Source organism: Hypanus sabinus, chromosome 11, assembly GCF_030144855.1.
Source record: "Hypanus sabinus isolate sHypSab1 chromosome 11, sHypSab1.hap1, whole genome shotgun sequence".
NCBI classification, from domain to species: domain Eukaryota; kingdom Metazoa; phylum Chordata; class Chondrichthyes; order Myliobatiformes; family Dasyatidae; genus Hypanus; species Hypanus sabinus.
The window spans coordinates 64,359,109-64,372,413 of NC_082716.1; the positions used below are offsets into that span (position 1 = coordinate 64,359,109).

Below are 13,305 nucleotides of genomic sequence, written 5' to 3' on the forward strand. Positions count from 1 at the left end.
GGACTGTCATATGTTGAAAGATTGGAGCGACTGGGCTTGTATACACTGGAATTTAGAAGGATGAGAGGGGATCTGATTGAGACATATAAGATTATTAAGGGATTGGACATGCTGGAGGCAGGAAGCATGTTCCTGCTGATGGGTGAGTCCAGAACTAGAGGCCACAGTTTAAGAATAAGGGGTAGGCTATTTAGAACTGAGATGTGGAAAAACTTTTTCACCCAGAGAGTGGTGGATATGTGGAATGCTCTGCCCCAGAAGGCAGTGGAGGCCAAGTCTCTGGATGCATTCAAGAGAGAGTTAGATAGAGCTCTTATAAATAGTGGGGTCAAGGGATATGGGGAGAGGGCAGGAACGGGGTACTGATTGTGTATGATCAGCCACAATCACCGTGAATGGTGGTGCTGGCTAGAAGGGCCGAATGGCCTACTCCTGCACCGATTGTCTATTGCTGAGTTGCTTGATCCTAATGTCTGTACAAATTTAATACATCTAATTGTTTAAGTTAGTCTGCTCGACCTAAATTGTATACTGTTATTTTCTTCAAAGCAAAAGAAATCGTACTCGTTAATGTAACTTCAGTTTCTTGACTTCTATTCAACTTTCAGGTCAGGGTCATTGTTTAACACTGGCTTCTTGCGGAGAATGCTGTTCGAAGCTGTCCAACATGGAATTGAAGACATTCAGCCTCTGCTAAAGAATCTTATCTGTGAATCTGAATGCACAACACTGAAGCATCATTCAATATTTGGGCCAATGAGTCACAGCAGTCAAGGTCAGTTTGCTCACTGCTGCAATTTTAGTAATGATTTTGAAAGTGAATATATAAAGCAATTTACAGGCTCCTGCTAGAAAAAGTTGCCGTCACTACCAGATAAAGTTATTAAAGTGAAGCTTAGTTCATAAAAGAGTGCATTAATAAACTGCACAAGCTTGAAAGCTGATTTCTGATACATTAGATAATGTTAGCCAAGGCATTATTTACAAAACCACATCTGGCATTAATGCACTTCAAACAAAAATTACAAGTTCTTGTTTTTTTGGGGATAAAGCAGGATTGGGTTGTGTACCATGGCTACCATGAAGCAAGACAACAGTGGCTTTTCTAAGCTCAGTCAATGAGAAATTGTCAATTTTATTCATAGCAGAAATTGGAAAGGGCTTTTGGACCAAAATCCAGCTCTTCACCAGGAAAGAAGAAATATTGCAGGGACGAGCAGAATTTACTTTGCTAAAACTGTATTTCTCATTGATCTCCTTTCCGTTTTGAATCTGGAGAAAGGGCAATGGCTGGCAAAGTGTAGAGTGTACTGATACTGCAGTGATTGTTTGAAAACATGAATCATTTGGTGTGAGCACAATAAATAATCTATCAGCACAGTTGACTGCATTAGTTATCTATACCACTACTAGCAAAGAAAGACAATGAACACTGAAAAAATGATATATCCTAAATTTGATTGATGAGGTAAGAACCAAACCAACAATGAGTAACAGTGATTTAAAGACTAAACTTATCACAGTATTTAGCGAATAGATTTTTTTTTAAATCACCATTGTTTGAACACTAGTATAATGAATAAATTGTTCTTTTTTACAAATTTGACTTTGAGTTCAGAATTACTTCTATACTGATCTTCCCATGTTGTACAAGGGGTGTTTGATAAGTTCATGGCCTAAGGTAGAAGGAGTCAATTTTAGAAAACCTAGCACATTTATTTTTCCTTCATTTACACACACAGTCCAGCAGTCGTGGAGCATACGGATCCGTTCTTTGTAGAAATTGGCTTCTTGAACCTCTAGAGTGCTCCACAGCAGGGGTGATTGATATGTTCGAGGCCTGGGGTAGAAGGAGGTGAGTTATAAACTTCAAACTTTCTCTATTTTCACTCAAAGAGTTGAACTGCACATGCATATAATGAGAGCTGTATAACTCATCTCCTTCTACCTTGGGCCACCTGGAGGTCCAAGACGCTCTCGTTACATGCACGTGCAGTTCAACTCTGAGTGATAATGCAGATAGTTTGAAGTTAATAACTCATCTCCTTCTACCTTAGACCACAAACTTATCAATCACCCCTGCTGTGGACCACTTCTACGAAGAAGGGATCCGTATGCTCCACAACCACTGAACTACGTGTGTACATGTAGGAGGGGACTATGTTGAAAAATACATGTGCTAGGTTTTCTAAAACTGACTCCCACCTTAGGCCACGAACTTATCAATCACACCTCCCCCGCCCCCCCTGTATCTTGCACTACATGATCCCCTAAAAGTTTCATTTTACCAATCCCAATATCAGCGTAGAATTTAAATGAGAAATTATACATTCCTTTCATTTTCTTTTTGATTGTTGCATTTGATGGTCTATTTTCTCTTCCAGTTTAATTTTACACAATGTCACACATATTTTTGGATTTTGTCTCAATATAATCCTTTCTTCCTTTTCTTATGGGAAACGTCTAGGCTTGTTTTAGCTCAGCTATTGCCAAAGCAGCACCTGTTGTATTGCAGCTCTACTGAGGCAAGGTGCTCCTTCTACATCTTTCAGGTTCAAACCAGCTGCAGGTTTTTGGGCATGTGGTTTAAAAGAGGTGCTTCAACTCTACCCTGAAACAGCTTCATTGTTGTAGATACTGGCTTTCAAAAGAAACATCAGGTCTAAACACAGGTCTTGCCTCCATGTTTAATGTGGTATTAAAAGGCCTCATCATACAATTAGAAAGTCCAGAAATAAGCAACATATCTCTCTGCTAATACCAGAGATGTTGCAACATACACAAAATGCTGGAGGAACTCAGCAGGTCAGGCAGCATCTATTGGGGGGAAAAATGCAGTTGATGTTTCAGGCTGAGACCCTTCGGCAGGACTAGAGAAAAAAAGAAATGTAGATTTAAAAGTTGTGGGGAGGAGAGAGAAAAACACAAGGTGATAGGTGAAACTCGGAGGGGGAGGGTTGACATAGAGCGCTGGGAACCTGATTGGTGAAAGAGATACAGGGCTGAAGAAGGGGGAGTCTGAATTTGCCTTTACATTCTGAAATCATCCTCAAAAATTATTTCTTATATGGGGTTATGTTGACCCTTAAAGAAATAAAAGATATTATAATGATGCCAATTCAGGCATAGAATATATTTTTTTCTTTGATGTCTTCCTCAGTGTACATTCAGGCTGGATGCTGAATTGATCATTATTCCACAGCCATTTTAGTTTAACCAAGAGCACAAGAAATAGGAGAGACCTCTGGCTGGTTCTGCTATTCAGTAATATCACGATTGATCTATTACCTCCATGCCACCTACTCAACTGACCCCCATAGCTCTTGATTTCCTTTATCTAAAGAACAATCGATTTCTATTCTAAATATATTCAGCAAGTGAGCTTCCACAGCCCCATGAAATAGATAATTTCAAAGATTCAATATCTTCTCAAGATATTTATGCTCATCAGTCCAGAATCTTAAGGCCTTATTTTAGTTCTAGACATGCTACCCTGGAAAATGTTAACTCTGTACCTCATGAAGTTTTTTTTTGAGTGTTTCAATGAGGTCACCACTCATTCCTTTAAACTCAAGGGTATCTATTGTTGCTAGTATGCTTAATCTGTTCTTGCTCAACAAACTTCCATTTCCAGGAATCAGTCTGCAGTCCTTCTATCATGAGCATATTTCTCTTTGAATGGACCTGTACACCACTTTCCACAAGTTTATATAACTGGAACAAGGCGCTGGTATACTGCTACTTGAATCCTCATGTAGTAAAGAGCAACATTCAGCTTGGTTTCCAAATTGTTTGCTGAACCTACATGTTGACCTTCAGTGACCTGTGGGCAAGAGATGTAGGTCCTCTGAAATCCATTGTGTCAAATTTTAGCCTTCTTCCTAAAGTTAATCATTTGCTCTATAAGGCAGGTTTGGAGATTTTATTAATGCCACTAAAATTAATATGGTCAAATAGGCTGTCCATTTTTATCATGGCAACATAAGATCACCAGCATACATCCAACAATGAGGAAGGACAAGCAACACACACAAAATGCTGGTGAAACACAGCAGGCCGGGCAGCATCTATAGGGAGAAGCACTGTCGAGGTTTCGGGCCGAGACCCTTCGAGGTCTCAAAATGAGGAAGGACTTTTTTTTCAGTGTCATAATACTATGAACTTACTAGTCATATGAGATCTGGCAATGGCATTGTACAGTGCGAGGGTTTTGTTTGGTGCTCCACTCTTTACTACACTTTTTGGTCACGGTTCAGTTGGTAGAATTCCTGCTCCTGAGGTAAAAGCCCTGCTCCAAAGGTGAGCATAGAAATGTGTATCAAAGTGCCAGCTGTGTACAGACAGAGAGTCGTGCTCTCGGATATCTTACTTTTCACATCAAGGACCTTTGGTGTTTAATGGAAAGGGAGTATAAGAAAATCTATCATTCTGAAACAGGGCTGTTATCCCCAGTATACCAGTTATTTATCCATGATACAATGCAAAGTAATAGTTTATCTGGTCATCATCACATTACTGTTTGTGGAAATTGGTGCATGCAAATTGGCTGCCACTTATCTAACAATGACTAGAGATCATATGTGCTTAATCAGTTTAACCTGTTTGGTTAGTGTACCAGATTTGATCAGCTAGGGGATGTCACACCATGCACCCCCCAGTGGGCACCAAGGTGGTAAGGCTATTAGTATAGGAGAAATGAGTGACAAAAGGTTTTAAAACAAGTTGTTGACTCCCAATGTGTTTTATGCCCACAGAGGAAAGTGGAGTTGTTATTAAAACCTTGGCCTCTCATAAATCTGGAGCTGAGGAGACAAGCTCAACATCATTTTCTGGACAAGGTAAGTATTCGTTTTATCAAGTAAGATTTCCATGACAAGATGATGCTAACGGTATATACATCATCAGCTTCTCCATTTATTTCATGCTCTGAATATTATGAAATTTGGGTTATCTTGATAGAAAGAGGTACAGAAATCCTTGATTTAGTCTAAACACAAAAATTGAGATTGATCTCGAGTATCAGTGAACTGAGCTACAATGCTTTATAAAACGTACTGAGACTCCTTAGCTCTCATGGATTATGGTTATAATACTATGCTGTATGGAACAGCAAACATCATTTAGAATAAAATAGACAGAGGTACTGAGAGATAATAATTTTGACTGATGGATTTTAGCATTTCTACACCATATGACCAGTGGTGTGGGGAAAGCACTGGACCACTTAATTGGAGTGATGTGGCTTCCTTTTCTTGAATAGATAAGCTAAGATTAGTCTTTGCCCTATCGTTCTTTATACCCAAGTAAATTTATTATTGTCACTTGTACTGAAGTTCAGTGGACAATCTTGTCTGTACAGATGAGTTCATTACAACAGTGCATTGAGGTAGGTTAAAGTAAAAACAAATTCAGAATATGGGATAACCTGTTAGCAGAGAAAGTCCAGTGCAGGTAGGCAGCAAAGTCAAAGGCCTCAACATGGTAGATTGTGAGGTGAAGAGTCCATCTTATCATACTAAAGGACTGATCAGTAGTCTTATAACAACAGGTTAGAAGTTGCAAGAGATTCTGCAGTTGCTGGCAATTATGAGTAACACACACAAAATGCTGGAGGAACTCAGCAGGTCAAACAGCAGCTGTGGTGACAAATAAACAATTAACATTTTGGGCTGAAACTGTTCAACAGGACTGCAAAGGCAGGGAGCAGGTCAGAATAGAAAGGTAGGGGAGGGGAGGAGCACAAGCAAGAGGGCGATTGGTGAGTTCAGGTGAGAAGGGAAAGATAGGTGTGTGGTGGGGGGGTGAAAGGAAGTGATGTGAGCAACTAGGAAGTGATAGGTAAAAGAGGCAAAAGGCTGAATTAGAAGAAGGGATCAGATAGAAGAGTTTAGTGGAGAATGAAATAAAGGAAGAGCGGTAGGAAACCAGAGGAGACGATGGGCAGGTCATGAGGGTAGGGGAGGCAAAGAGAAAGGGTGAGAGAACCAGAAGAATGAGGGGTAAACAGTGGGGGACAGGAGAGGAACAGAGGGGAGTGATTACTGGAAGTTAGAAAAATTCATGATGTTCATGTGTCACATTGGAAACAACCAAGACAGAATATGAGGAGTTGCTTCTCCAACTTGCGTCTGGCCTCATTATAACAGTAGAGGAGGCCGTAGACAGGCATGGGAAGTGGAATTGAAATGTGTGGCCACTGGGCAGGTGAAGCACTTAGCAGGGTTGCAGGGATAAGTCGTAGGAAAGGCAGGTGCCCATCAGTATGGACAGATCATGAAGTAGGCAGGGGCAGAACAAGTAGACAAAGTGGTTATAGAGTTATCAAATTGCAGAGCGTTACTGCACAGATACGGGTCCTTCAACCCATCTGATCCGTGCCAAGCTATTAATCTGCCTACTCCTTTTGAACTGCAAACCTATAAAATGTTTCAATTTCCATCTGTGTTCACCAGCGTCCTCTGGGCAAGTCTTCTGAAAATCCAAATTCTCCACATCCACTGATTTTTCCCTCACCTATTTCACCAGATATATCCTCAGAATGATTTCTCTGTCATCATTTGTGTCGTCTTTGCTCAGTATTATTATTTTCTATGTCCCTGGAATATCACATTCTTTTCCCTTACATTCACTAATTTTTTTTCTTTCACAGAAGTCAGTTACCCTCCTTTCCAGGATTTATAGAATTTTGAAAGATGATAACCAAAGCATTCTCTGTAGGGTCTCCTCTTAGAAAATTCTGGGATGCCAGTTATCAGGCCCTTGGGAATTATCGTTTTTCAGATTCAGTCTCTCCTAATAGTCATAGAGAGAGAAATCCCTGTGGAGAGTGGGGTAGGGGATTGTGCTTGGTAGTGGAATCCCATTGGAAGTGGCATGTCACAGAGAATAATGTGCTAGTTGCAAAGGCTCCTGAAGTGGTGTAGATGTGGAAAGGGGAAACCCTATCCTCATAAAGTTGGGGAGGGGGTATTTGGGGTGAGATCAGACATGCAGGAAATGGAGGAGGTATGGCTGGGGGCAGCATCAATAATGGTGGAAGGGAAACCTTGTTTTCGGAATACAGTTAACAAATTTCATTACGCATGCTGGTGATAATAAACCTGATTGTGATTCTGAAAACAACATCTCAGATGATCTGGAATGGAAAGAGTCATCATGAGAACAGATGAAGTGGAGGAACTGAGAAGGGAAAGCCATTTTTACAAATGACAGGGTAGGTTGAGGCATAGTCAAGGTAACTGTGGGACTCAGCGGGCTTGCAAAAAGATTGGTGGATAATTTTTCTCCAGAGATGGATACAAAGAGATCAAGAAAGTGGAGAGAGATGTTACAGATGGACCAAGTAAATTTGAGGGCAAGGTGGGAGTTGATTAAATTGACTAGCTCAGCATAGGTGCATGAAGAAGCACCGATGCAGTCAATCAGTGTAGCAGAGAAAGAGTTGGGAAGTGTTACTGCTGTAGGCTTGGAACTTGGACATTTTCATGTAGCCAACAAAAAGGCAGTCCTGCAAAATTATATATAAGATTCAAGGTAGCGATTTATTAATTTTATCTCAATTTATAATTGTGAGGTTGGAAAGGCAACCATTATAAAACGTGGGATGTCAAACATAGAACAGTATAGCATAAAAAGTTGTGCCAAACTAATTAAACTAGTAATTAAATGCCCAACTAACCTAACCCATTTACCTGTGCAATGCCCATATCCTTCCATTTCCTCAGAATCAGGTTTATTGTCACTAGCATGTGACGTGAAATTTGTTAACTTAGCAGCAGCATTTCAATGTAATACATAATCTTGCAGAGAGAAAAATAAATAAATAAAATAAATAGTAATAATAAACAAAACAATTATGTATATTGAATAGATTTTTTAAAAACTTGCAAAAACAGAATTACTGTATTTTTTTTAAAGTGAGGTAGTGTCCAAAGATTCAACGTCCATTCAGGAATCAGATGGCAGAGGGGAAGAAACTGTCCCTGAATCACTGAGTGTCTTCAGGCTTCTGTACATCCTACCTGATGGTATCAGTGAGAAAAGGGCATGCCCTGGGTGCTGGAGGACTTTAATAATGGACGCTGCCTTTCTGAGACACCACTCCCTAAAGACATCCTGGGTACTTTGTAGGCCAGTACCCAAGATGGAGCTGACTAGATTTACAACCTTCTGCAGCTTCTTTTGGTCCTGTGCAGTAGCCCTTCCATACTAGATAGTGATGCAACCTGTCAGAATGCTCTGCACGGTGCAAATATAGAAGCTTTTTGAGTGTATTTGTTGACATGCCACATCTCTTCAAACTCCCAATAAAGTATAGCCATTGTCTTGCCTTCTTTATTACTACATATGTTGGGGCCAGGTTAGATCCTCAGAGATCTTGACACCCAGAAACTTGAAGCTGCTCACTCTCCACTTCTGATCCCTCTATGAGGATTAGTATGTGTTCCTTCGTCTTACCCTTCCTGAAGTCCACAATCAGCTCTTTCATCTTACTGATGTTGAGTGCTAGGTTGTTGCTGCAGCATCATTCCACTAGTTGGCATATTTCAGTCCTCTATGTCCTCTCGTCATCATCTGAGATTCTACCAACAATGATTGTATCATCAGCAAATTTGTAGATGGTATTTGAGCTATGCCTAGCCACGCAGTCATGTGTATACAGAGGGTAGAGCAGTAGGGTAATCACATACCTCTGAAGTGAGGAGGATATGTTATCACCAATCCTCACAGATTATGGTCTTCCAGTTAGGAAGTCGAGGATCCAATTGCAGAGGGAAGTACAGAGGCCCAGTTTCTGCAACTTCTCAGTCAGGATTGTGGGAATGATGGTATTAAATGCTGAGCTATGGTTGATGAACAGCATCCTGACATAGGTTTTTGTGTTGTCCAGGTGGTCTAAAGCCATGTGGAGAGCCATTGAGATTGTGGCTGCCATTGGCCTATTGTGGCGATAGGCAAATTGCAATGGGTCCAGGTCCTTGCTGAGGAAGGAGTTCAATCTAGTCATGACCAGCCTCTCAAAGCATTTCATCACTGTCATGTGCCTATCTTGGAACATTTTGAACACCTCTGTTGTATTTGACCCAGGCAACATATTCCAGGAAACCCACCTTTCTGTGTTTAAAAAAAAATCTTTTGCCCCATGCATTTCCTTTGAACTTACCCTCTCTCACCTTAAGTGCAAATGTATGCCCTCTGATATTAGACATTTCAGCCCTGGGAAGAACAAAAAGAAGAACTGGCTGTCTACTTTATCTACAATAATCTTACAAACATCTATCAGATCTCCTCTCAGCTTTCATCAATACAGTGAAAACAACCCAAGTTGCTAAGACTCAGTTTAAAAAGTCAAATTTGTTGAATTAATTAGGTCTGTCCCCTGTGTAAATAACAAAAGTGCTTTGCTTTAGTGTTGCATTGCTCATGTTCTGTCAGCTGTCTGTCCAATGAATGGGTCGTCACTCTGAAGTCCCACAGAAAGAAAGGTGAGCTCAATGAAACATAAGATTTGAGAACCTGTTAGATGCTGTTTCCCAGATACGTATCTCCCTTGGTGCCTCCAGAACTAAGAAACATGGTCAGGAGTGATGGACAGACACTTTAAACAAATGAGGAAAACTTGTTTGAACAGGTGTGGAATTTTGTATTGCAGAAGGTACTGGGTGCATAGAGAGATTCTTGGACTTGGGAGAAGTTGAGGGTTATGACAACCAGACGGGAAATGGGAGAAGATCAGAGAATGAAATTAGCCATGATCTTTGGCTGAGAAGGCTTTGAAAGGCCACACAACCATGACATGCTTCATTTTCTTCAGTTCCTATGTTCATTTTCCGTTTTGGCAGAGAAACGGAAGGCCATTGAAGTGCCTGGAAATGCAACTAAACGTCAGAAAGGAGATATTCCTGCAGAGCATCCACCATTCTACTACAGCATCCATAGGCACAGTATTCGAGGAATGAACATCCCAAAGTAAGAATTGAAGTCCTCTTTCTATTTCTGCACTTTTTCCCAAAATCGCTGAACTTAATGTAGTACTTGCTTTGCAGCTGCTCGTAACAACAACCGTATTCAGGTGTATTGGCTTTCTTTAAAGATTAATGTCTCTTTTTTGGAGTCTAGCAGTGCAGCACTTTCCTCAGATAGTCATTCTAAAAAAAACTTATCATGCGTGATGTATATTACGAACATATTCAAAATAGATTTTACATTTTATTTGACTTAATTCTATACCACTAACAATAAATTGAAATGTAGTCTAATTATTTTTAATGTGCTTTTAGAGTTTTCTTTTTTGACCATAGGGCCTTAAGACAAAGGAGCTAAATTAGGCCACATGGCTCCGCCATTCCATCAAGATTAATTTATTATCCCTCTCAACCCCATTCTCCTGCCTTCATCACATAACTTCTGATGCTCTGACTAACCAAGAACTTTTCAACCTCTGCTTTAAATATACTCAATAATTTGGTCTCCGCAGCCATCCATGGCAATGAATTCTGCAGATTTACCACTCTCTGGCTGAAGAAATTCCTTCTCATCTCTGTTCTAAGTGGATGTCCCTCTAATCAGAGAATGTGCCCTCTGGTCCTATTTGCACCCACTATAGGAAACATCCTTTCCACATCCACTCTGTCAAGGCCTTCAATATTCAAAAGGCTTCAAAGAGATTCTTTCTCCCCTCGCCCCCCCCCCCATTCTTCTAAACCAGAGGATAGAGGCGGAATCGTTCTAGTGAACCTTGTCTGGACCCTCTCCAATGTCAGCACATCTTTTCTGAGATAAGGGGTCCAAAACTACTAACAATACTCTCAAGTACAGCCTGATCAATGTGTTACAGAGCCTCGGCATCATATCCTTGCTCTTATATTCTAGTCCTCTTGAAATAAATGCTAATATTGCTTTTGACTTCCTTGCCACCGACTCAACCTGTAAGTTAATCTTTAGGGAATCCTGCACAGTACTCCCAAGTCCTTTTGTACATCTGATTTTTAAAATTGCCCCCCATTTAGAAAATAGTCTACAGGTTCATTCCCTCTACCAAAGTGCACAACTATACAGTTCCATAACACTAATTTCCATCTGCCACTTCTTTGCCCATTCTCCCAATCCGCCCCTCCACCTATCTTCGTATCATCTGCAAACTTGGCCACCAAGTCATCAATTCCGTCATCCAAACTGTTGATATATAATGTGAAAAGCAGCCCCAATACCGATCCCTGCGGAACACCAGCTCACCTGAATAAGCCACCTTTATTCTGACTCTTTGCCTCCTGCTGATAAGCAAATCCTTCTTGTATTTTCTATCTTTTCTATAATACCATTGACTTCTATCTAGTTAAACAGTCTCAAGTGCAGTACTTTACAAAGGCCTTTTGAAAATCCAAGTAAACAGCATCCACTGACTCTCCTTTATCTCTCCTGCCTGTTATTTCCTCAAAGAATTCCAGTAGATTTATGGCAAGATTTCCCTTCAAGGAAACCATTCTGACTTTGACATACTTTATCATGTACCTCCAAGTACCCCGAAACCAAATCCTTAATAATGGACTCCAACAACGTCCTAACCACTGCAGTCAGGATAACTGGCATATAATTTATTTCTTTCTTCCAACCTCACTTCTTAAAGAATAGAGTGACATTTGCAATTTTCCAGAATCTAGTGATTCTTGCAAGATCATTACTAATGCTTCCACCATCTCTTCAGCTATCTCTTTCTGAACCCTGGGGTCTAGATCATGTGGTCCAGGTGACCAATCTACATTGGTAGATCCCAAGCACCTTCTCCTTAATAATGGCAACTACACTCACTTCTGCCCCCTGACAATCTTGAATTTTGGTCATATTGCTAGCATTTTCCACAGTGAAGACTGATGAAAAGTACTTAGTAAGTTTATCTGCTATGTTCTTTTTACCCTCTATTACCTCTTCTCCAGCCTTTTTTTCCAGTGGTCCAATATCCACTCTCACCTCTTTTTTGCTCTTTACATATCCAAAAAAGCCTTTGGTATCTCCTTTGATATTTTTGGCTAGCTTACCATATCATCATTTTACTCCTTATATATATTTTTTAGGTGTCTTCTTTTGGTTTTTAAAACCTTCCCAATCATCTCTTTAGAATACTTCTTCATCTTTGGGATGTATTTATCCTGCGCCTTCTGAATTGCCTCCAGAAACTCCAGCAATCGCTGTTTTGCCATTTTCCCGGCAAAAGTCCACTCCAGTCATCTTTGCCCAGCACTTTTCGAATGCCTCTGTAATTCCCTTTACTCCAACATAATACCAATAAATCTGACTTCATCTTCACCCTTTCAAAATGCAGCGTGAACTCCGTCATATTACGATATCTGCCTCTCAAGTGTTCCTTCACCCTAAGTTCCCTAATCAAATCTGGTTCATTACACAACAACCAATCCAGAATTGCCTTTCCCCTATTGGGCTCAATCATAAGCTGCTCTAAAAAAGCCATCACAGAGACCTTCTTCAAATTATCCTCTCTTGGGGTCCAGCACCAACCTGATTTTCCCAATCTACCTGCATATTGAAATCACCCAATGACTATCATAATATTGCCTTTATTATAAACCTTTTTTATTTCCTGTTGAAATTTGTATCCCTCATCCTGGCTACTGTTTGGAAGTCTGTATGTAACTCCCATCAGGATCCTTTTACCCTTGCAGTTTCTTAACTCTACCCACAAGGATCCTATATCTTCTGATCCTATGCCATCTTTCTAAGGATTTGACTTCATTTTTTTTTACCAACAGAGTCACTCTACCCTACCTACCTGTCCTTTCAATACAAGGTGTATCCTTGGATATTAAGCTCCCAACTATGATCTTCTTTCAGCCATGACTCAGTGACGTCTACTACAGCATACCTGCTAATCTCTCACTGAGCTACAAGATCATCTACCTTATTCTGTATACTACATACATTCAATCATAACACTTTCAGTCCCGTATTCATCACCCTTTTTGATTTTGCCCATGCAGAGTCATAGAAAACCACAACACAGAAACAGGCTCCCCCAGCCCATCCACTCCATGCCAAACCATTCAAACTGCCCAGTCCCTTCAGCTTGCACCCAGCTATAGTCCTCCACACCCCTCCCATCTTTGTAGCTATCCAGACTTCTCATAAATGTTGAAATCAAGCTTGCAGTCACCACTTGTTCCACACTCTCACCACTGTCTGAGTGAAGAAGCTCCCCCTCATGTCCATTAGACATTTCACCTTCCACACCTGACCCATAACCTTTATTTGTCATTGATGCACCATCAATAACTCTCGGAGACGTGAGGCGAG

At 40.6% G+C, this 13,305-nt stretch overlaps 1 protein-coding gene across 1 annotated transcript in view; it reads left to right on the forward strand.

Annotated features, from left to right (window-relative positions):
* trmt1l (tRNA methyltransferase 1-like) overlaps nucleotides 1–13,305 on the forward strand; it is a 77,397-nt gene that overhangs the window by 55,627 nt on the left and 8,465 nt on the right. Inside the window, exons 13-15 of the mRNA XM_059984519.1 lie at nucleotides 609–775; nucleotides 4,755–4,838; nucleotides 9,843–9,969. Of these exons, the coding sequence (XP_059840502.1) occupies nucleotides 609–775; nucleotides 4,755–4,838; nucleotides 9,843–9,969 (378 nt within the window). The remainder of the gene's footprint in view (nucleotides 1–608; nucleotides 776–4,754; nucleotides 4,839–9,842; nucleotides 9,970–13,305) is intronic.